General features: G+C 43.6%; 1 protein-coding gene across 6 annotated transcripts in view; it reads right to left on the reverse strand.

Annotated features, from left to right (window-relative positions):
- Positions 1–4,613: 4,613 nt before the first annotated feature.
- r3hdm2 (R3H domain containing 2) overlaps positions 4,614–21,715 on the reverse strand; it is a gene marked incomplete at its 3' end in the record, with an annotated part of 45,594 nt that continues 28,492 nt past the window's right edge. For all 6 annotated transcript variants that reach the window (XM_080781191.1, XM_080781189.1, XM_080781193.1 and 3 more), the window contains 9 exons: positions 18,199–18,334; positions 15,605–15,768; positions 14,221–14,360; positions 9,647–9,747; positions 9,225–9,397; positions 8,449–8,593; positions 7,029–7,123; positions 6,511–6,595; positions 4,614–4,990 (listed from right to left, as the gene is read on the reverse strand). In XM_080781191.1, the coding sequence (XP_080637317.1) occupies positions 4,614–4,990; positions 6,511–6,595; positions 7,029–7,123; positions 8,449–8,593; positions 9,225–9,397; positions 9,647–9,747; positions 14,221–14,360; positions 15,605–15,768; positions 18,199–18,334 (1,416 nt within the window). The remainder of the gene's footprint in view (positions 4,991–6,510; positions 6,596–7,028; positions 7,124–8,448; positions 8,594–9,224; positions 9,398–9,646; positions 9,748–14,220; positions 14,361–15,604; positions 15,769–18,198; positions 18,335–21,715) is intronic.

Genomic DNA, 21,715 nt, shown 5'->3' on the forward strand with positions numbered 1-21,715 from the left:
TCACAGCAAAGAGCCACGTTGGTAATGCATGTCAACTCTTTGCAGCTTTCTCTGCCACCCCTTTGTTTGGTCTTTACATGGTCAACTTTCCAAATGGGGCTCCAACAGGTGGGAGATGGGGATGAGTAATGTATGCGGTATAGCTCTGCCCTGACTCTGCATCCGTGTGTTCATGTGAGTGTTTGTGACAGCTGAGCACTTTAAAAGCAGTCAAGCCCCCCCCCAGCTGAGTGGTGAAAATTACAGCACTTTACTTACATTAGTGAAGACCTTTATAAACTGTCTTTTGACTGTAAATAAAGATCATTGTGTGTTCATTACGGTCGTTACAAGAATAAACCATTAGGCTGTACCTTAATGAAATGCAAAACTGCAACCCCCCCCCCCCCCCACACACAGTAAATAAATAATAATAGATCAAACAATACACAATACTGTTACCCATTAAGATGGCATCCTGTCTGAATAGTAGCATCCAATCTCATGCATGACTACAAAGCCTGTGACTTCAGGTTGAGAGTGATGGTGAAATCATACAGCAAATGCCATTCGGATTTCTCCCCAGCGGGGTTGACAATTTAAATGCACTCCAATATCTGTCACTTTAATAATGCCACAATCGTGCATTTCCAGAAATAGCCCATGAAATCAATACACTTGACGCATGTTGCACGCACACAGTATACAGCTCGGGCCAACACCATTGTTACCCTTGCATTCTACACGTACAATGTAAAAGCTAAATCAGACAATAGTTAAGACCATAGCCAGAGCTGTGTGTGTGTATATACAGTATACAAGCTTTCACAAGCTATTTCAGGACATCGGATAATGAATGACACCAGACCATGCCATGTTTTTGATAGATTTTTTTTTCTTGACTTTTATATTTTTAAAAACAAACAAAAAATATAACAGATTAAATAAAATTTACAGTAGACATATGCAATCATTGTGCACTTTTAACTACTTCTTCTGATACGTTCCGCACAGCTGTCAACGAAAGGAAAAAAAAGAAAGAAACGCAAACACAAGGGGGACAAGGATAGGTAGGTGGACAGGTGGGAGGGTGCAGGGGGGGGGGGCACTGGGAGGCTAAGGAATGGAGAAAAGAAGGGTTAAAAGAGGGGATAAAGGGGTCAGGGATAAAAGGAAGACCTAAACTTATCCACTGGGAGAAGAAGAGAAGAAAAGAAAAATATCACTGAATATATATATTTCATTTATTCCTTACATCACTTATATAAATATATCGAACCAAAAAAAGACCAATACTCTTCTGAGAGAAAGAAAACAGCGCAATACAGAAACCCACAACAGCAGTAAGTAAGGCAAACAGAAAGCGAAAGAGGAGAGAAAGAGAGAGAGCAAGAGAACGTGAGCGGAACGGAGGGAGCGGTGGGGCGGAGCGGCGTGAGACATGGCCGAGAGGAGGGTGGACGCCAAAGGCAGAGCGCCAAGAGAAAGACTTTATAAATATGAGACATTAACCACTTAGACCCTATATACTTCGTCAACCAGGGGTCCCACAAGGCTTTATCCAGGGGCCCCTCTCATTTTCTCCCTGTACACCAAATCTCTTTGCCGAAAAAAGATCTGCAAGTGTTTTGCGAGCTTGCAAGATGATCAGCTGCTGTTGGCGAATGTTTGTCTATCTTGTCCGAACGTTTGTCTAAGATGAGGAACATGCCCCAAAATAGGGGATGCTAGGGTTCATGTGGTAAATAGAAGCTGCTGGGGTGATGCGAGAGTGCCAGGAGGCAGGGAAGGAGAGGAGGAAAGGAAAGGGGAGAGGAGGAATATGAGGAATGACGAGGATGCAGAGAGGGAGGCTTGACTGAGGTCGACTGTCCAGTGTGTTGGTTGTGTATATGCTACGTCAGTGGTTCTCAAGCTTTCTTATGTCAAGGACCCCACCCCAAATTAATACGAATTAGTCCCATCTGAAAATAGTTTGTGCCAGGGACCCCCCCCCCCCCCATACAAAATTTGTGTTAAAATGTTCAAAAATATTATATCTTTCACATTTGCTCAAGAATAAGATCCCTTTTGAAAATATCCGATCTAAAAGCTTGTAGATGGGCTATTTTCAAATAGCCAATGTACATAACAAGTGGTTAAACTGATTTTTGAGTGCAATTTACCCCATTTTGCTGGGGATCCCCGGACCCCACTTTGAGAACCACTGTGCTACGTGACCCTGTTGCCTGCGCAAGTGAGTGACCATGTGTGTGCGTGTGTGTTTGAACCTTTTCTACATAGCGGGTCTTTGGCCCTCATTTATCATACTTGTTGTGCAACCCCCCCCCCCCCCCACCACCAAAAAAAAAGAGAAACGGAATTCTCTGCATATGTCAATGAGTCGTCAATTTTCACACGAACGCAGATGACTCACGTCGAGTCTCAGCTTGTGTACGCAAGTCGTATGCTTGCAGTACGACACTGTAGTCTGGCAATCTCTCGATAGGCATCTAAACATTATGTAGCATCCACTTCTTTCACTTAAAATGTACCTACAACATTACCCTATGCATCCCTAACAAATGGGTAGTTGCGATTAACAGGTGACATAATTATAAGCATTCAAAATTGAGGAATTAAAAACAAGCCAACATATTGAAAGAGAGATCAACTACAGTAGGTGCACAGATGAGATAAAAGTAGAGAAAACGTAAGCTTCTATAGGATCAAGGGGAATCAAACTCGAAAAGAGAGGAGTGATCCGAGCACTCTGATGATGGAGGAGAGGGCGTAAACTCAAGGTACTTTATTACAAAAGCGCCGTCTTAGGGACCGTTTTGAGGAGCATAAATATGCCATCCGTACCAACAAACTAGTTTATCCTATAGCCAGACATTGTAAAGATATTCACAATAGTAATGACTCTTTTATGCATTATATAGGTACTGAACACATCAAACCGCCAACGAGAAGTGGAGATCTTTATGCGTTTTCCTTACGTTTCTTTTGCAGTTAGCAAAATAATATCTGCCTCGATCAAGGTTCTTTATTATTTGTCTCCCGAGGAAGACATTTGTCTCAGACAAACGGCCCGCATGCAAGCGTAGCCCTAATGCCCATGTCGCCACAGAGCAGCGCCAAATACATCTTTCTTGCGACATCAAAGATAACAGAGGTGGGGGAGAGGGGGCATACATCACATCACATTACAATTGTCATTGTATCGTGCAGGCACAGACTGACTGTACTTGGGTGGGGGGCAGGGCGGGTTGTAGGTCTGGGCAACAATAAATAAATAAAAACACTACCCACACGCAACCCTTCTGGATGGAGACCGTTTGATCGAAAACATGTTGGTTTTTAACCCTTTTGTAATATAAAGTACCTTGATTTAATGATTTCATGCCCTCTCCTCTATCCTTTTTCAGGTGCTCGGATCGCTCCTCTCTTTTGAAATCCAACAAATTAGTGCCGATCCTTAAATCAGTTTAAAGAGGTTTAAAAGGTCTAAAAGGTTTAAAAGGTCCTTCAGTTCAAGACAATGGCAAGCTACAGTATACGTGCGAGTAGACGCAAGAGGACTTAAATTTAAAACAGCAGTGTACGGATATGTCTCCAGGGTCGGAGTCATATATCCTCAGCAGCAATGAGGGAAATTAATATTCCCCACACTATTTTGTCACGATTCAAGTTCTAGTTGAAGACGACAACTCCCTCACGCAATATCTGGTCATTTCCTCTGGCTACCGTCACAGCAGGAGTGCAGGTTGTGCCAAAATACGCACAGGAAAGCATCAAATTATTCTGTGGCTGTGGAGTTCTGCACCATATTGCAATATTATTATTGCGATAACGGGGTGCCAATGGATGTTCTAATGCACCCAGTGGATCACAGACCCGACTGGGCACTGTACGACGGAGGCAGCACCACATCGCTTCTGAAATTATTATACACAGAGATGATTGGTGGAGAAAATGTACATGTCGGAGAAGATGGCTGTATTCCGCTTCGCCATGTTGCAACTCAAGGGTGGAGGCTTCTGAAACAAGGATATTTAAGGTTGCGATAATTAAACGACGATTGTTGTCAGCCGCCACGTTATCAACATCCAGCCATTCTTACGCTGTGATTGGCAGGATATGACCACCTGATAAATCACACATGAGCCCCGCCATGAGACCACTCCTGCAGTCAGACCTGCGCTGGTTCCTACGTTAAGATTGATAAATGAGGGCCTTTGTGTTGTGAGTGTGTATGTGGCATCACATGTGCGTTTAGCTTTCTTTTTTCTTTTTCGTGATAATGGCAGCACACGTTCCACAGCAACAGTTGAAAACACATGCTCACGTGTCTTGTGTGCTCTTCAGTTATATAAATACAAAAACCAAAATCAAATAGAACAAACAAAAAGGGAAAAAAAAAGTCATTTTTGCAAACAAACAGCCACCTCGTGATTCACACCTTCTTCCCCCCCCTATTTTGTACATTTGACACATCATCATCGTCCAGGATTCCTTTGACACAGAGAGAGCAGCAGTCCCTCCTCAGTCAGCACTCCTTCCTGTTCTCCACCACACACACACACACACACAAGTGTCTTCCTCCCCCCCCCCCCCCCCCCCCACTCTGTTTTCCTCTCCCGCCCCTCCTCTCACTGGGAGCTGGCCCTCTCCAGCACGCGCAGGTCATAGTTCTTTTTGGCGGACCTCAGTTTGAACAGGCTGGCCCCACTGTTGTTGAGTTTGAAGGAAGCACTCTGTGCAGCCATGGTGCTGGGGAACACCGCCACCACCGTGTACAGGTGAGCCGGGTCGTGGTGGTGGTGGTGGAGGTGGTGGTGGCCGTCGCCCTTCGCCCCTCCTCCGATGCCCACGCTCGCCCCTCCCATGCCCCCCCCTCGCCCCCCCTGGGGGTCCTTCAGCCACTGGATCTTGGCACCGCATAGCGACAGCTGGTTAAAGAGCTTCTCGGCCTCTGGGCGCGATATCCCTTCCGGTAGGTCCGTCACCTCCAGGACTCGACTCACCACTGAGAGAGAGAGGCCGAGACATACAAATAAATGTAAACCAAATAATTAAAAAAAAAACTATAAATGCTTTCTGTCGAGCTGCCAACTTGCTAACTAATGTGTAATACAACTGCTGTTCTAAATCCTTCAAACCCGTTATTGACCTTATACCAACCTTGAAACGTACTTAGTTATGTCACCGTCAACAGCCAATAAGGGACCACTGAGAAGTGAGAACAGCTCTAACTATAGCAATAAATGTATACCTATTAAATAATAAGTATGTATAGTGGTCAGTGTGAAAGGCCCTGTAGACTGCTCAACAGTGCCACTTTAGGTCACCCAGCGATATTGCAGCTGCTCATACCACAGACAGACAGACAGACAGATGTAGGGACACACGTGGTCATTAATTGGAGTGGTGTGCACCGCTCAGAAAGAAAAGGTGTGGTTGTAGTCACAAGTTCACAACATGGACGCGCAGTGTGAGCGTTCTAGGTGAGAGGTTACGCCGCGGTCGAGCCGATATGGCTGCGAGGAGCGCGAGTGGAAAGGTGCCAGTTATGTGGGTGAGATGGTCAAAACCCTTTGGCTTATGGCCAACACCAACAGGGTTAACAAGAAAACACAGATAGTAAAGAGCCTCACGGTGGAAGAGCGTGAAAGGGAAAGGTTTAAAATACTCCTGACCACCGCTCAAAAAGAAAAGGTTTTTCAATTCAAATTGACTTCATATGATTATTTATTGTGCAAGTTTAACCACCTTCAACCGGGCGTTCCTATTTTGGGCACATTGTCGCTGTCCGGCAGCGGAGTTGGCAGGTTTCTGACCGACACCGGAGTTAGCAGGTTTCTGACCGACAGCGGAGTTGGCAGGTTTCTGACCGACACCGGAGTTAGCAGGTTTCTGACTGACAGCGGAGTTGGCAGGTTTCTGACCGACAGCATAGATATATTATTTTTTGAAAATATCAGAAATGTTCAAAACACTAAAAAATATTAATATTGTTGCCGAGAGCCGTTTTGTTCTTTTTCTCTTTTAAATTCATATTGCAATAGGGAGCCAAGCCAGAGGCTACGGCTATTTTACAATAATTGCTCTTATCCAGAGTGACAATAAGCACGGTGTGTGAACACATATACTCCAAATGGCACAGTGCAGTGGTGCTTCAGTAGACTGGGATCACAGGTAAATCTAGTATAAGTCTAAATAACATTTTATCTAAATTATATTTTGAACCTTTGCATAAGTCTCAATCCGCTTTCATTTCCACTCCCTAACCCATGCGTTCCCAAACCCCAAAATGTTTAACCCATTTTGGGCGGGAACCCCTTTTGGTGTTGGCAATTGAAAAATAGCAGATCTACAAGCTCATAGTACTACTAGCTTGTAGGTCTGCTATTTTTGAAAAATCGAAGAACCACTGACATAGAAACATAGCCTTTTCAGAAAACTGTCAGGATGTAGAAGACATTTTTAGAATCTGATCTCAGGTCAAAATGTTTAAGTGGTATTAGGTCATAACCGCATGTTTCTTACCAACATCAGTTATACCCAGGTCTGTCGACATAGATTTGAGTGGCTGTTTCTTCCCTCGCGCCCCATGTTTCATCACTCCTTGGCCCTGGAACACAACACAACCACGCAGCAAGACATCATCTAGCTGTTGATAGAGAGTGCAATAATACCATGAGGCAGCAGGTGGGAGTATACACACTCCATAGACACGTCTGGGTGGAGACTGGATGTATCAGTGTACAACATACAGATACAGTACAGTATCAGTGTACATACAGTAGAGGGTACAAGAGAAGTTGGTTGTGGAATTATTTATGTTAGCCCCCCATACATTAAATAAGGGATTTCCCACAACATGAATGTAAGAATACTGCGAGCAAATGCTGTCGATTACAGTTAAGTCACTATCATGTGCAATTCACATAAAACAAATAGCAAAACCAACATTATACAAACGTTTTACAGTAAGTTTTAAGTAAAAAAAAAAGAGAGAAAAATAATAATAAATAATAATAATAAAAAAAGAAACCAGTACTGACCTGATGTGAGCTGTAGGAGGCCTGGCTGTGCATGAGGGGAGGAGGACACAGGCTGTACTGCAGAGGCTGGCCCAATAGAGAGTAGCGCCCGTCACCTGAACAACACGGACGTTCAAACAACATGGAACTTCATCAGCTCATCAGAAGCTGTTGAGCTGACTGTTATTACCGGTATCACCGGTAGGCATGACGACAAATACTACGCACATTTGTACTTTTTGCATGTGAACACAGAATGATGAATACTCGTATTGGTATTGTGGTTTAATGAAGAAAGTGTCCGCATGTGTGCAGCGCCGCGGCACACATGCGGTCGTGGTTGTAGTAACAACATGGACTCGCAGTGTGAGCGTTCTAGGTGAGAGGTTACGCCACGGTCGCGCGAGTGGAAAAGTGCCAGTTATGTGGGTGAGATGGTCACCCTGTTGGTGTTGGCCTTGGTTTATGGCCAACACCAACAAGGGTTAACAAGAAAAACAAAGAGTCAACACAGATAGTAAAGAGCGTCGCGGTGGAAGAGCGTGAAAGAGCAAAGGGTTACAATACTCCTGACCATAGTCGATACCGCTGGTGTACATAGAGTACGTATGTAGTATTTTTTGAGTGGTGCAACCACTCCAAGGAACAGCAATGTCCGTGTTCACGATGTGTGTCCGCTCACCTATGTGTCCGCCTATGTGACGTTAATGAGCACCAGTATGACTATTAGTACCAGTAGGGGCGCTGTTGTGCCAGAAACAGAGAGAGAGATAGTGCTGCACTGTTGCCTGCTAATGATAGAGAGAGAGGGGGGGGGGGGGGGAGTTGCAACACTCAGTTCACACGGGTGTGATTTTTATTTTATTCATGTCTGCAGTCTAGTATGTGTCCATTTTTCAAGCATGCCTATAGGGCCACCGATGACATGAAAACGGAGGGAAACCAACATAAAGCATAATATAGTTCAGGTTGTGAACTCGTGGTGGCGTCTGTGGTGGGCTTGCAGCTACGGACTGGACCAGAGCCATTGAAAGGAGCCATGTGACTCGTTTGTCACTCTAAAGCCAATAGACTCCAATGCATTCACTCTTCGCCAATATAAGTCTATGTAGAAGAGCCGGCCATTGGACTGGCCCCATGAAGTGAACAGAGTTGTCGTAACTCTCTCATCTATACGACTCTGGACGGGACACGAGAGACGCCGTCCTAGTATATTAATATCGGCTAATGGGAGGACCGGATGGCCGGCGGACGGGCTTCGTTAGGCAACGGCAAGTAAGTGAGTCATTAAAGTGGGTCATGCCTATACATTTGTGTTTAGAATTGTAACAGCTGAAATCAATAATATATCCGTATTCTGATATTAACCTGTGGGCCACATTAAGTGACGGTGGGGGGCTGCCTGTGGCCCCGTGCATGCTGTAGGTGTGCGTCTGTGTACCTTGCGCTGGTCCCGCGGGACGGGGGAACTGGGAGAGGAGAGGCAGCGGTCCGAGGCCTGGACAGACACTGCCCACGTTCCCAGAGGGAGACGGAGTGGGCGACTGGTTGGGGGAGGCCAGAGGACTGCTCAGCTGAGTACTGGCCTGTATGAACCCAGGACAGGAGAGGATAGAATGCATAGAAGAAAGTATCCTTAACCACTCCTTGTTGTCCCTATGCTGGTCATGTAATAATAGGCACAAACATTTGCAGTGAATAGCAGATTGTGTGGCATTGCAACACAAAGAATGCCGGGTCTATAACTGGACTGCTGCTATCAATAGGTAGTACGCTACAAACAAGCCAGTATTAGACGATGGACAGTGGCCTACAATGACTGTATGAGGCTGCTACTAAGAAGCTCCAGTGCAAGCCAAATGTTCGTCAGTGTTGGGGTCCCCACCTGCTCTGCTGTGCTACGCAATCTTATGTATAGATTTATTTGTAGAGTATCTTAGTCAGTAAATGACGTCATTACTAACCCGATACGTAGTTCTGTCAGGTTCTCCTCCAGACTGTGGAACCATTGGCGAACTTGTCTGTATGTTCGAAACTGAACATGGTGGGAACTCTTTTTATTGTATATTTCTTTCTATATTATTATTTTTTATCTATTGTATTGTTGTTCTGTACTAGTGTACTGTGATATGGATTCCCCTGAGTCTGCAATAAAGATTGAATTGAATTGAATTGAATAGGTATCTCTTGTGACTTTACGTGTGTGCTGCTGTGTACCTGTGGCGTGTTGTCAGTTTTGTAGAGCTCTCCTGGCTTGCTGGGTCTCTGCTCTATGCTGTAGTACTTGCAGGGGTGGTTCCACTGGACCAGAGGAGGATTCTGGGAAGGTTGTGGCCCATTGGGGACACTGAGCTGCATGACCATGACCCCAGGACCAGGGGGCGGCACTCCTGGGAGAGAGACACACATACAATACAGTATACACAGAAATCTAAATCCGTTGTGTCCACACAACACAGAGCCAAACCAAGGTGAGGTTGAAATGAATGAATCATCCGTGCTTTATTTGGCTGTCCAAAGGTAATGTAAACGCGCAGTGACAAGTTTGTGTTCCAGAAGTTCTTTAAACTTAATCCTTTACTAACGTGCAAAGCTTATCTGCTAAGCTACCTTCTGGCCACGACCAGTCGACCACATACCTGAATATTGCTGCTGCATCTGCTGCGGGTTGCAGGGGGCTGGGGACTGGGTGATCTGGTACTGCTCAGTGCTGGGTGGCTGCAGGTAACCCACCGATGGACTGGCAGACAAACACACAGAGAAATGTGTCTAGATTTACAATATTTATTATTCTGACCAAAAACTATTTGTCCTGTCTTTCTCAACCATAGTGATAATCTCTGACCAAAACACAAGGAAATGTGTCAGCATACAGAACCAATGAACCATAGTCCGGGAGCGGAAGGCTGATTTTTGGCTGAACGTAGTTTCGTCAGATAACGTTTTTTTCTCAACTGATTCTTGTAGCTTGGGGTCACCTGGGTCAGCTTGGGGTCACCTGTGGTGAAGGACCACTTCACCACTTTTCAACCTATCTTCATATAATAGGTCCTAACAAATAATCATGAGAAAATGGCGCAATCTTTTTCTGTCTGTGTCTCATAGGAGTCCTGAAAAGTTGCAATACGAAAATGGAAGCCATCGTTCTCACGATAATGAAAAACATTTTTTGTAAAAAAATCTTGTTAAAAAAATAATCTGCCTAATGATGATCACTGGAAGACGGTTTCTAAACTGCTCACAGCCCTCCTATGAGACATAGACTGAGTAGAAAAAAATCATGCCATTTTATCATGATTATTAGTGAGGACCTATTATTTGAAGATAGGTTGAAAAGTGGTGAAGTGGTCCTTTCAAGAGGGTGCCCGATGATATCCCTTGGGCATTTAAGTTAGTTATTTAGTTATTAACCCCTCAATGCCTGAAACACAAAAAATCCACCCAAATTAGAGTTGTATGGTATTTCATGCAATATAATTGGTCTAAATGCATCAAATTAGCTTTCTACAGTGTTCATGAATGTGGAGATGCACAATGTATTTCATTTATGATTAATGCATTATTAATTAGTGCATAATAACCCCTTCATGCCCGAAAACCACAAAATCCAATGTATTCTTTGAGATTTTATGCACAACAATCAAGTGAAATGTATCAAATCTGCATTCTACAATCTGTATTAATGAAACTGTAGCATATTTCTTTTCAGGTGGTGGCATATTAACCTTTTCAGGCCATCTATCTTGAGCATCTTGCACCAAACATACACCGAACATTTCCCCCCAAAATAGGGTTATGATAGCCTATTTCATGCAACGTTACTTAAATCCAAACCATTACATCTACTTTCTCCAAGATGTATTCATCCATGTGGTCGTGTTCAATGTTTTGAACTGACAGAGTACTTTAACCCCATTAAATAATACTGGTCTATAGAACACAAATATTATTCCGCTGAAATTAATAAACATACTCAGCTGGAAAAAGTTGCATTTTTATTTTATCATTAAATTTAGCATTAAATATTACAGCTATGAATAGTATCAATTCAATGCTGTAGGCTACAGATAATGACCACAATTCATACATGTGTAACTTTTTCCTGCTATGCATGCCTTGATGATTTTGTTATAGGCCCACACAGTAGGTTCACTGTTACCTGAAAGTGGGCTTTCTGGTGTTCTGTGACTGTCAGATGTTTTTGCCAAGATGTTGAATGGGAAAGAAGTTCCTTCAGAATGTGTGTGGGTGCCCTGCATGCAGTTGATGGCTGAGCATGTTCTACAGAGTGATCGTAGATGGAGGCTCCAGAGGACCTGACGTGAGCCTTGGGTCAGAATCGGATTACAATTGCTGATGTCATACATCTAGTCTGAACATGAGATGACTGCCTTCTCCACCTGATGTTATGGCCTCTACTATAATGAAAAGCTACCTCTACATGTTCAAAAGGTATTTTTATGTGACAGTAACACCACCCATTGCTGGAGCATGGAATGGTGGACCAACAGTTCATAGAGTTCACCTTCATGAGGTACGGCCATGGGTTACTTATTTGAATAACCTTGAAGCGAGAGACCCCGAAGACCTTGGACCTGAGTTGTCACATCTGCTACCAGATTGAGACGGACATGAAAGAGATGGAACAAGAGGACAGGGATACTGCAAAGTCTTCTCCCATGTCTGATTTCCACACTCTCCTCATCTTGTGCTATAGGCCTTCCAGGCAAGTGCTACTTGGACCTTCAGGTCCTGTTCCGTTATTCCACTATGGAGGAAACTAGACTACTAGCCTGGGAGAAAAGAATGGGAAGGGACATGCATCTACTTCAAACCTATAGCTGCACTACTACCACCAACACACCAATCATTCATTGAGAATGTTAAGAGGGCCCACTTTTATGCAGCTTTGTGGTAAAATGTTGATGGGCATCTTCCACCAACATGGGACCCAGAGTAGGTTGAATGGAAATACACAGATCTATCAGGTCACTGAGCCCTACCAATGTACCTGAAGATTATAAACCTGCCCCAGATGACATTTGTGCAATTATAAAGTGTGGCTGTATAAGTAAGTGTGAAAACCATGTGTACATAGTCATTCACATGTTATGTCGATGTTTTGTCATGTAAAATGCTCATGACAGGCCTGAAAGATTTAATTCATAAGAAAGGAGATGTGGTGGACATGACCACTTTTAGAATGCATTTGCATTGATTATTGTATTTTATGGGATTTTGCCGTTTTAAGCATGAAGGGCAAATATAAAAAATGCCCTATTCTGAAATCAAATATTGTACATATCCACATTCATGGATAAACACTTAGATCTCATAATATATAGATTTTATGGGATTTGAGGGTTTTCGGGCATGAATTTATTTATTATTATGCATTAATTAATAATGCATTAATCATAAATGAAATACACTGTGAATCTCCACATTCATGAACACTGTAGAAAGCTAATTTGATGCATTCAGACCAATTATCTTGCATGAAAAACTCTAATTGGGGTGGATTTTTTGTGTTTTGGACATTAAGGGGTTAATAACTAAAAGTGTCCAAGGGATATCACCGGCACCCTCTTGAATTCTTAAGAGGTGACCCCAAGCTACAAGAATCAGTTGGAAAAAAAAAAAACTTTATCTGACGAAACCACGTTCACCCCCACGGCTCCCGGACGACCAATGTTCATATGCAAAATAAAGAAGTGAATTCCACCATTGCCTCATCAAAGTAATTACTTTACTTTACTTTTACATTGCATAAACAGCACGATTTTGAAATTACATTTCGGTTGACTAAATTAAAAGGAATAGTTGAAATGTTTTGTTTGTTTGTTTTAACCAGCACTATGGTTATTGAGAAAATGCCCACTGATAGTGTGCTATGATTTTCTAGCAAAGCTGATGAAATGAAAGGGAATCAGCTAGAAAGCACTACTAACTATTCCTTTAACATAATTGAATGTGCATTGTGCAGCTTATCTGGTCAAATATTAATGTGGGAATAGGACTCAACAGATAATATTAAATGTAATAGTAGCAGGATTACAATTTAGAATTTAGGCAATTAGCAGACGCTCTTAATCCAGAGCGATTTACATTAAGCAAGAACAAAAAAGCATGGGAATACAGCACATAAAAACATTTATCATGAAACATGCGTAAGCTAAGAAAGTAACAGTGGAATATCTATATAATGAAACTATACATATATACTACTATGCTATACATATGTACTATGACGTGCTATGACTACATACAATGCAATTATAGTGCTGTCTACATAACATGCTATAAGTCTGTATCAAATGCTATCCAAGTCTACAGAAATGCTATCTAAGGGGGTGGGGTAAGTGCTATGGGCCATGATGGAGTCTGAAAAGGATCATGACACCCCTGCTTTCCATAACATAGTGGTACTGTAATTATATTATAATCATTCATAATATTCTTCTTATAATCATTATAAGATGCAGACGCATTCCAAAATGAGCCTTGAGGCAAATTTACACATCGTTGCAAAACCATGTCACATAACAACAAATACGATTATTGACCGGACCGCTGGCGCATCGGTCTGGGCAGATAGGCTACAATGTAGCCTGACAAAGCGCTGCAGGTTCGAGTCCCGATCCCGACGGCGTTTGCTGCGTGTAACACCCCAGTTCCTGTCAGCCTACTTTCCTGTCTATAATAAACTAGAACTGCACTCTGACGAGTGCCTACTTGCGCGTTGTGCACTAGTAGGTCATACAACCAAGTGTACGTGAATGAGCCTTCTTTTATCCAAAATGGTAAATAAATGGTGCATTTATCCAAGGTGCTTTACATTACGTTCAACCATTCACACACATTCATACACCGATTACGGCGGGAGCCACGAGCCATGCAAGGTACCAACCAGCACATCGGGAGCAATTTGGGGTTCAATGTCTTGCCCAAGGACACTTGTAGACAGGAGGAGCCGGGATTCGAACCGCCGACCCATGGATCATTGGACGACCTGCTCTACCTCCTGAGCCACAGTCGCCCAATATAACAATAACGGTTTTGGACCTATGCACAAGGTTTCCACTGGACAGCGACGGTATGTGGATGTGATACCGTGGTAAATCTGGCCTATTTACATTGCAGTGTATGTGGTGTTCATCAATATGTGCTGTCCCTCCCAAACAAACAAACAAACTTATACATAAATCAATACCTTGTGCTGTTCTGCTGTGTGGGGGTGATGACACTGTAGTATACAGGCATGGGCCCCTGGACAGACTGGCTGACTGGTACCATCACCTGCTGCTGGTACTGCTGCTGCACCACCTGCTGGGGCTCGTTACCCACTGGCACCTGGACACAACACCCCACGACCCCACGTATACAGCTGCTTTACCACCATCAAAAAAGACACTTCTGGTGTCTATTTCTCAATGTGTTACAGTAAACAGTCGTCACAGAAGTAGAAAAAGTGCGGCTCGGGACACAGGTCTCCACAACGGGTTGTGAGTAGAGTTCTCAATCTCTGCCTGAACCCGACCCGGCCCGACATTTTCGGGTAAGGTATGGCCCAAAATGCACAATAATTTGTCTCGGCCTCTGTGATTTTTTTTTATTATTATTTTTAATAATTTTATTATAATAAAAATAACAGTTATGTTGTTTGTGTAATGTATTTATGAAGAGAGCTGAGCTGTATGAATGTTGGTGATTAACTTTAACAGTTCAGGCCACTATGTGACCAGACTGGTGGAGGAGGGGTAGCAGCGCACCAGAGAAGTGACAGGATAGAACGGTAGTTGTTGAACTTGCTACCGCTGTCTGGCCTCTGGTTTGCGAGCCAAATGAGCTGCTTAGTACTCAGCACCAAGTATATAACTTAAGTTAAATTACCATATGCTTAAAGGTTAATTCCAAATCGTAGCGCTGTACAGCTATTCAGTTTCCCCATCGTAGCGCGGCGCGTGCGTGCCTCGTTGTGTGCCCAAAATAACAGATCTGCAAGCTGTCGACATGCCATCGAGCAGCATGTTGATTGTTTGTATGTCTGTTCTTTTGGTTAGGCAACGCACATTACGTGTGGCATGTGGGTTTGAGAGGCAATGATTAATGTAAACGATACAGTAATCTAGTAGATTATAGCCAAGTTGACAGTTGTCATTATATTGTATAGCTGTGTTCAGGACTGTTGCACAACGGTGAACGGTGAAAAAGTTGAACTTTGTTAACGGGGACAGTATTGGAAATCATTAGAATGTTTGGAACATTATCAGCCAATTAACGTGAGTTGCATAAATCCTTAATTTCAGTTCAGTCAGTTCTCTGACACACTCGTCTCAATAACAATAACCAGGACGCCAGGCGCCGCCATATAGTGGCATTTTTATTTTTATTTTTTTTCCCACTCAGGTTTTCGGGCCTAACATTATGGTAATTGTTAGCGCCGGGCCGATCCTCGGGCCGACCCAGTTAGGGTAGGGTAGAGCCGGGCCTTAATGTTCAGGCCCGATGAGAACACTGGTTGTGAGCTTGTAGATCACTTATTTTTTATTAAAAAAACCCTCTCAAGGACCCCACTTAAGAAACCAGTGCTGTACCTGATATGAGGGCATCTGTGGGTATTGGACCATCATGTTTTGCATCTGGCCTCCCATGCCTGCTCTCTGGGAGTTGAGCAGACCAGGGTTCTGTGGTTGAACTTGCTGCACCCCCATCATGCCCTGGTAGCTGGGCTGCTGGCTGGGCATGATCGTCTGCAGACCTGGAGGGAATCACACAGAGAGTTAAGTCACTTTCAGACATGCACTGAATTACGGACGTTTTCCAGACTTTAAACGGAGGGGCAGTATGTATGAACGTTAACATTCCCCCTCAGAGCTCCATTTTGCACATCTTAACACAATCCATCCCAGCCAGCCCTCTAGGGGAAAATCATGGCACCAGTGCCAGAAAATGTGTGAAAAATCAAAGAAGGGCCCCCTGACTAAGCAGGACGTATAGCCCCCCCATAGCTGCTGCTGTTGTTGTTGCGAAGAGGAGCAGCATCGCCCGGCGGTAGCATCATCATTAGCGTAGCTCGTTTTCAGGTTTTATAAGGTCCTAAACATCCCAGATTGTCTCATTTTGAGCAGAAAAAGGACAAATAAGCACACGTCTAGGAAATATTCACAGATCGAACATAAACATCTCTTTACTACTGCAGTAGCTTAATTGTAGACAACTAGCTACAGAAAAATAGCCAATCTACAATCGGAATATCGGATGTGTTGTAAATGAGCCATTTTCACAGTTTCTGAGCAATTTGAGAATCTTGGCATGTCTGTCTATGATGACATGCCCAAAATAGGGACACCAGGTTGAAAGTGCAGGTTAAAAGGACACCATTGCTGTTTTCATAGAACAGTATAGACAAGTCTGGGCAGTCCTGACTCCCAACAACATGCTTAATCATCATGCAATCTGCAGCAATTCCAGGCAATGATGTGGATGACACATTTAAATGCTCCCATAAAACATTGTCTTGTGTACAGTAGTTCACATCCTGCCAAAATAAACTTTCACAACAGCTAGTTTTGTGTTTGAGAACACCGCCTGGTTGGAAGGTCTTGTTGACCGTCGGTGTTAAAGACTTAGCAGGCCTTGCTTGCGAGCCAGCGTCCATTCACCTAGTCAACTCTCTCTGCCTGCCAATGTAATGAAAAGAGGGCGAAGGATAATGCTGCCAAGCTTTTCAAATGTATTTGGGTAAGAGTGCACTGTGCTCGACTTGTCAGAACAACGCTGGTTCAAGGCTATTTAAAATCTACCTTTCACCTGGTATAACTACGTATCAAACATACAGAATGACCTAGAGGATTAATTTCTTATGCCTTGGTAAAATGTATTACAATTAATTGATTAAAATCAGTTCACAGTGGAATTCCAGACAATACATTTTTATGAGGTTCATGGAAATATGAATGTTAAATACACAACACTGTACTTTAAAGTCATGCTGTGTAACATTCATTTTAGTAACGGTAGTATTTTTAGCAACACCTCTTTATAGATATTTGCCTGTTTTATTTTATTTTTGGTTGCTCACCCTTTCATATTTTGTCAATTAGCTCCTGTTGTGACGTCTCCTTAATATTATCTGTTGATTTGTGTCAGTCAGTCAGTCGAGGGTGAATGAGACACAATAGTCATTTTATTTGCTTTCTGTTTCAGTTAAGCTTCATTTATGCTTATTTTGCCTTTCAGATTGTTCAGTAAAAACATTTTTGGACCTCATGATTTGAGCTAATAACCATCATCAGAAGAAGTTTGTTTGGAGAGTTTAACATGTCACAGTAACTGCCGAAGCTCAGCCTCTCTAGCACTAATTTTACATGGCTGGGAAGCAAGTATTTGCGGAGAGGTTGGGGTTCGATCCCCGGCCAGGTCATACCAAAGACCCAGTTTGATGGGTATTTCGGTACATTGATTGTTTGTGAATGATGTCATCTGTCACGTTGATCCAGGTTTGCGAATGATGTCATCTGCCACGTTCATATCACTTCTCCCCCAGCCGATAGAGAGAATTGTTTTTCCCGTTTTCCCCAGAACCTTCAGTTTGTCTGTTCTGTGAACAACATGTTGTTTCTCCTACATTTGGCTTTGTGCTGTATCGAAGCAGACACACAGCCTCCCTACATGATAGAAATGGGTTTCTCTGCCTGGGCCGTGGCTCAGCGGTCCAGGCACCTTGGCTGGTAATCCAGTCTGGCAGTGTGCCGCGGGTTCGACTCCTGTAACCCCCCCCCCCCCCCCCGCGTCTCTCTCCCCATTTCCTGTCAGCCTACTGTCTGTCCCTCCATTTAAAAAAAAAGATATAAAATAAAGAAATGGATTTCTCTCTTCATGACTCCGAGTTGTGAACTACGATTACAGATTCATGCTTCCTGGATTTACAGGAAGTGACAACATCTTTTCTAGTATTGACACATACCACTGTGTAGCCTTTCTCCCCCACCAGAACGGTAAATCATGATAACAATGTACTATTAACCGTGTCCATTTTGTGACACATTTTGTGACCGTGTTCATTTTGTGACACATTTTGTGACTGTGTCCATTTTGTGACAGCTCGCTGACTGGAAATTTCTTGTGGACTCCAATGAAAGGTGCCAGCTAGATTTTATTTGGTACCGACAAATACATGTATACAAACCTGACTGCTGTGCAGGTTGAGGCATGGGCTGTGCGCGCTGGGTGGGATAAGACACCTGGTGGGACATGGGCTGGGAAACGCGGTACTGCTGGCCCGAGCTGGGATACTGACCAGGGGCATAGAACGACACCTGGATCTGGGTGAGGGAAGTGAGGAAAAAAAGGAAGAAAGAGAGTTACAAACAGTTACAACAGCATGTGGTATTCGTGAGACAAAAACGTGCAATAAGACACACTAGAAAGGCACAATTCCGGTGTGGGCTCGAGTAGCTTGCCAAGTACAGTATGATGACGATGTATTGACCCACATGGTACGTCACACATCAAATACAGCCCGGCAATTACTATAGTCTGGTCGCCCTGTTAGAGCAACCACACCAATACCAGTAAGAGGCCCTGAGGGCGACAAGCAGGGGGGAGGTCGTGTGCACGCATCCGCCTGCGAGCACTGGCGCTTTGGCATGGGGGGTCAGATCAACATATGGAATGAATTCTGTCTTGAGTGTACAGGGTTTGATGAGATATACATATGGAATGTCAGAACAGGTCAGCTCCATATATGGAGATCTAAGGGTTTGAGGTCATATATAGAGTTGCTGGACTGGCTCCATATATGCAGATCTAGGTGATGATCCAGTCTTCTCCATGTACGGTTATCCAGGGTTAGATGTGATGTTCATATATGGTGGCGTGACATGTCACGAGGTGTGAGCATATATGGAGGCGGGATGTCATGAGGTGTGACCATATAGAGGCGTGATGTCATGAGGCGTGACCATATATAGAGGCGTGATGTCATGGTGATGTCACAAGGCGTGAGCATATGTGGAGGTGTGATGTCACGAGGTGTGACCATATATGGAGTCGTGGGGTGACTAACGAAAGGGCGGGAATGGAAGGGAAAATTAATCAATTATCAATAGGAAAATTATCAGCCAACACAACTTTTTAGTGGCTGATTTTCGAATCCATTGTGCCCCAATTCACATATACAGCGTCAACATTAAGGACTAGCTTCAGGTTTCGATGCATGTCTATGTAGATGTAGAAGTATGTAGAAGTGTTTCTCGCATTTCCTTCGTGCCATGAAGCTGGACTTTAAAAAGCGTAGCTTCAAACATCAGAAAATAACAAAACTGAACGTGTGCGGGAGGGTGAAAATGATCACTGCATATTACTACAACTACAGGCCGGGGCTCTATGTCCTCCCGGTGGGTGCTCCTCGTGAGTCGGTAGGATACAACAACAACATGGAAATGTGTGGGGAGGAATCAATCGGCATGATGAATAAAGTGGGGAGGGAAAAAACGAAAAACAAAACATACAAAATGGTTTGTTATAGTTGTCTGCTTCCGGTACACGTACTCTAATTGCCCCATATAATGCAGCTATTCTCGCTTTCCACAACATCCCTATAGATAGATCCCTACAGGCACATCAAAAGGACAGAGAGGGAGAGCAAGTGAAAGTTAGGAGGATCGATAGTTGCTGCCTCTGCCTTCATCTGCATACATGACATGGATCGCAAGCAACCCAGGGTGTCCACAGGGGGTACAGCGGTGTCAATAGTTGCTCTTCTGTTCCATTGTCGTCCACCCACACACCAAACACCACCGCCGTATGTATGCTTTCCCTTCCCAGTCAATACCGCATGAACATCAGAGGACAAGAGGATGGAGCGAGAGGCACGGAGAGGGACGGAAAGTACAGAGCATGGGTAGATACGTTGCAAAGGAGGTAAAGAAAACTATAAAAAGAACATCCAAACTGGAGGCGGAAGATAAAACACTGGACAGAAACATGCCACACAAAGTTTGAACGGTCTAGATTTTTCGAGCCGTCTGTCACCACTGCATGTTGTAATCATCTGGAAAGTATAGAAAAAAGTTAAAAAGAATAAACAAATAAAAAAAGTGCTTTCATCATCCATCTTCAACTGCTTATCCAGAGTCGGGTCACAGGGGCAACATTAGCAACTTCCTCCTAGGCGATGCCGAGGCGAGTCACCTACCAGTGGGAGGCATGACTAGATGCTCAAACCACCTACTATAAGCTCTCTCTAGGTCGTCCTCAGACGAGCCCTCCATCGTCGTTTCCAGTCATCCCGGTTCTCCATACATCTGGCCAGTTCGTTGGTACTTTGCGCTCCTGCGTCGTTCTTGAGTACATCCACGTATGTTAGCGTGGGCTGTCCTCGTCAAGCTGGCTGCTTTCAAAGCGAAGGAACAGTGGCTCTACTCCCGAGTTTGTGACTGAACTTGTCTCTAAGGGAGAGGACAGCCACCCGTCTGAGAAAATTGTACCTTATTCTTTCGGTCATGACCCACACTTAATGACCATAGGTAAGAGTAGGAACGAAGATTGCTCGGTAGACCAAGAGCTTTGCCTTCTGGCTCAGCTCTCTTTTTGTCACAACAGCGCGCTACAGCGACTACAATACCAGCCTTTCTGCTACAAAATAAAATTTAAACAGTACAATCTACTTTGATTGCTCTCTATTAATGGTGCTGCAGTAGAAACAGACTGGAGTTGTAGGTAAGCATTAATGAAATGCTATAGATAGAGGACCAGAGGTTAAAAGACAACATCGGGCAGTCTGGCATGTTTAGCACATTTACGACGTCTCACAGTATACATTACATTGCAGCTGACCATTTACCAAATATTGTAGTTTACCAATTTAACAGTTTGTCAAAGGTAAGTCATCACTGCACTTTAATAGATTTTAAAGCATGGACTAATTTGAAAGGTCTAGCCGAAAATATTCCCTGGAGAACAGATACTTCTCAAACATCCAAGCAATGATGTTTAGCCAACACCAACTCAATTATTCTGGTATGTTCAGCAACCTTTTAATGACCATGGGAAATTGTAAACACACCCTCTTTACCATATAAATCTACAATGACAAACTTGACACCGGTGTGGTTCACGAGTTTCCATCTCTACATTCCTCTGAACAGTAGTTGCACGCTCCTACTGTAAAGTGATCAATTGTGTTCCCTCTCCTCTAGTGAATGTTAATGAATGCTTTATGGATGCAAAGCTGCAACAGGTCAGCAAGGAGAGAGCAGAAGAGTGTGACATGTTGACTGGTTGGTTGACTGAGTGCACAAGTGAGAAGGCAACGTGTAGCATTCTGCTCAGTGGAAAGAGGACACTCTCCAACCCCTCTGTCACAGGAATCACACACGTTGACAGTTCACACCTTTTCACTCCATCTGCGCACTGGTTAGCTATGTACAGAAGAAAGCTTTGGTCGCTGATATTTTCCAGCTACGTGGAATGTTTCCCATGTACAGGCGTAGTTGCCGTATGGTTGAGGTAATGGAGGCAGCAATCAAATGTCATCCAAAAAAGGAGAGTGCCTAATTCTGGTTTCATACAATTATTAGTGAATAGCATTTGATCCATCTACGATATTTCATTTAATATTATTTCATCTCATATTTATTTATTTCATTTCAGTTATGGTTTTACATTGTATTCATTTTACTTTGTACTTATTTTCTTTTTAC

Source organism: Protomyctophum bolini (assembly GCF_963924005.1).
Source record: "Protomyctophum bolini genome assembly, chromosome: 2".
Lineage (NCBI taxonomy): Eukaryota > Metazoa > Chordata > Actinopteri > Myctophiformes > Myctophidae > Protomyctophum > Protomyctophum bolini.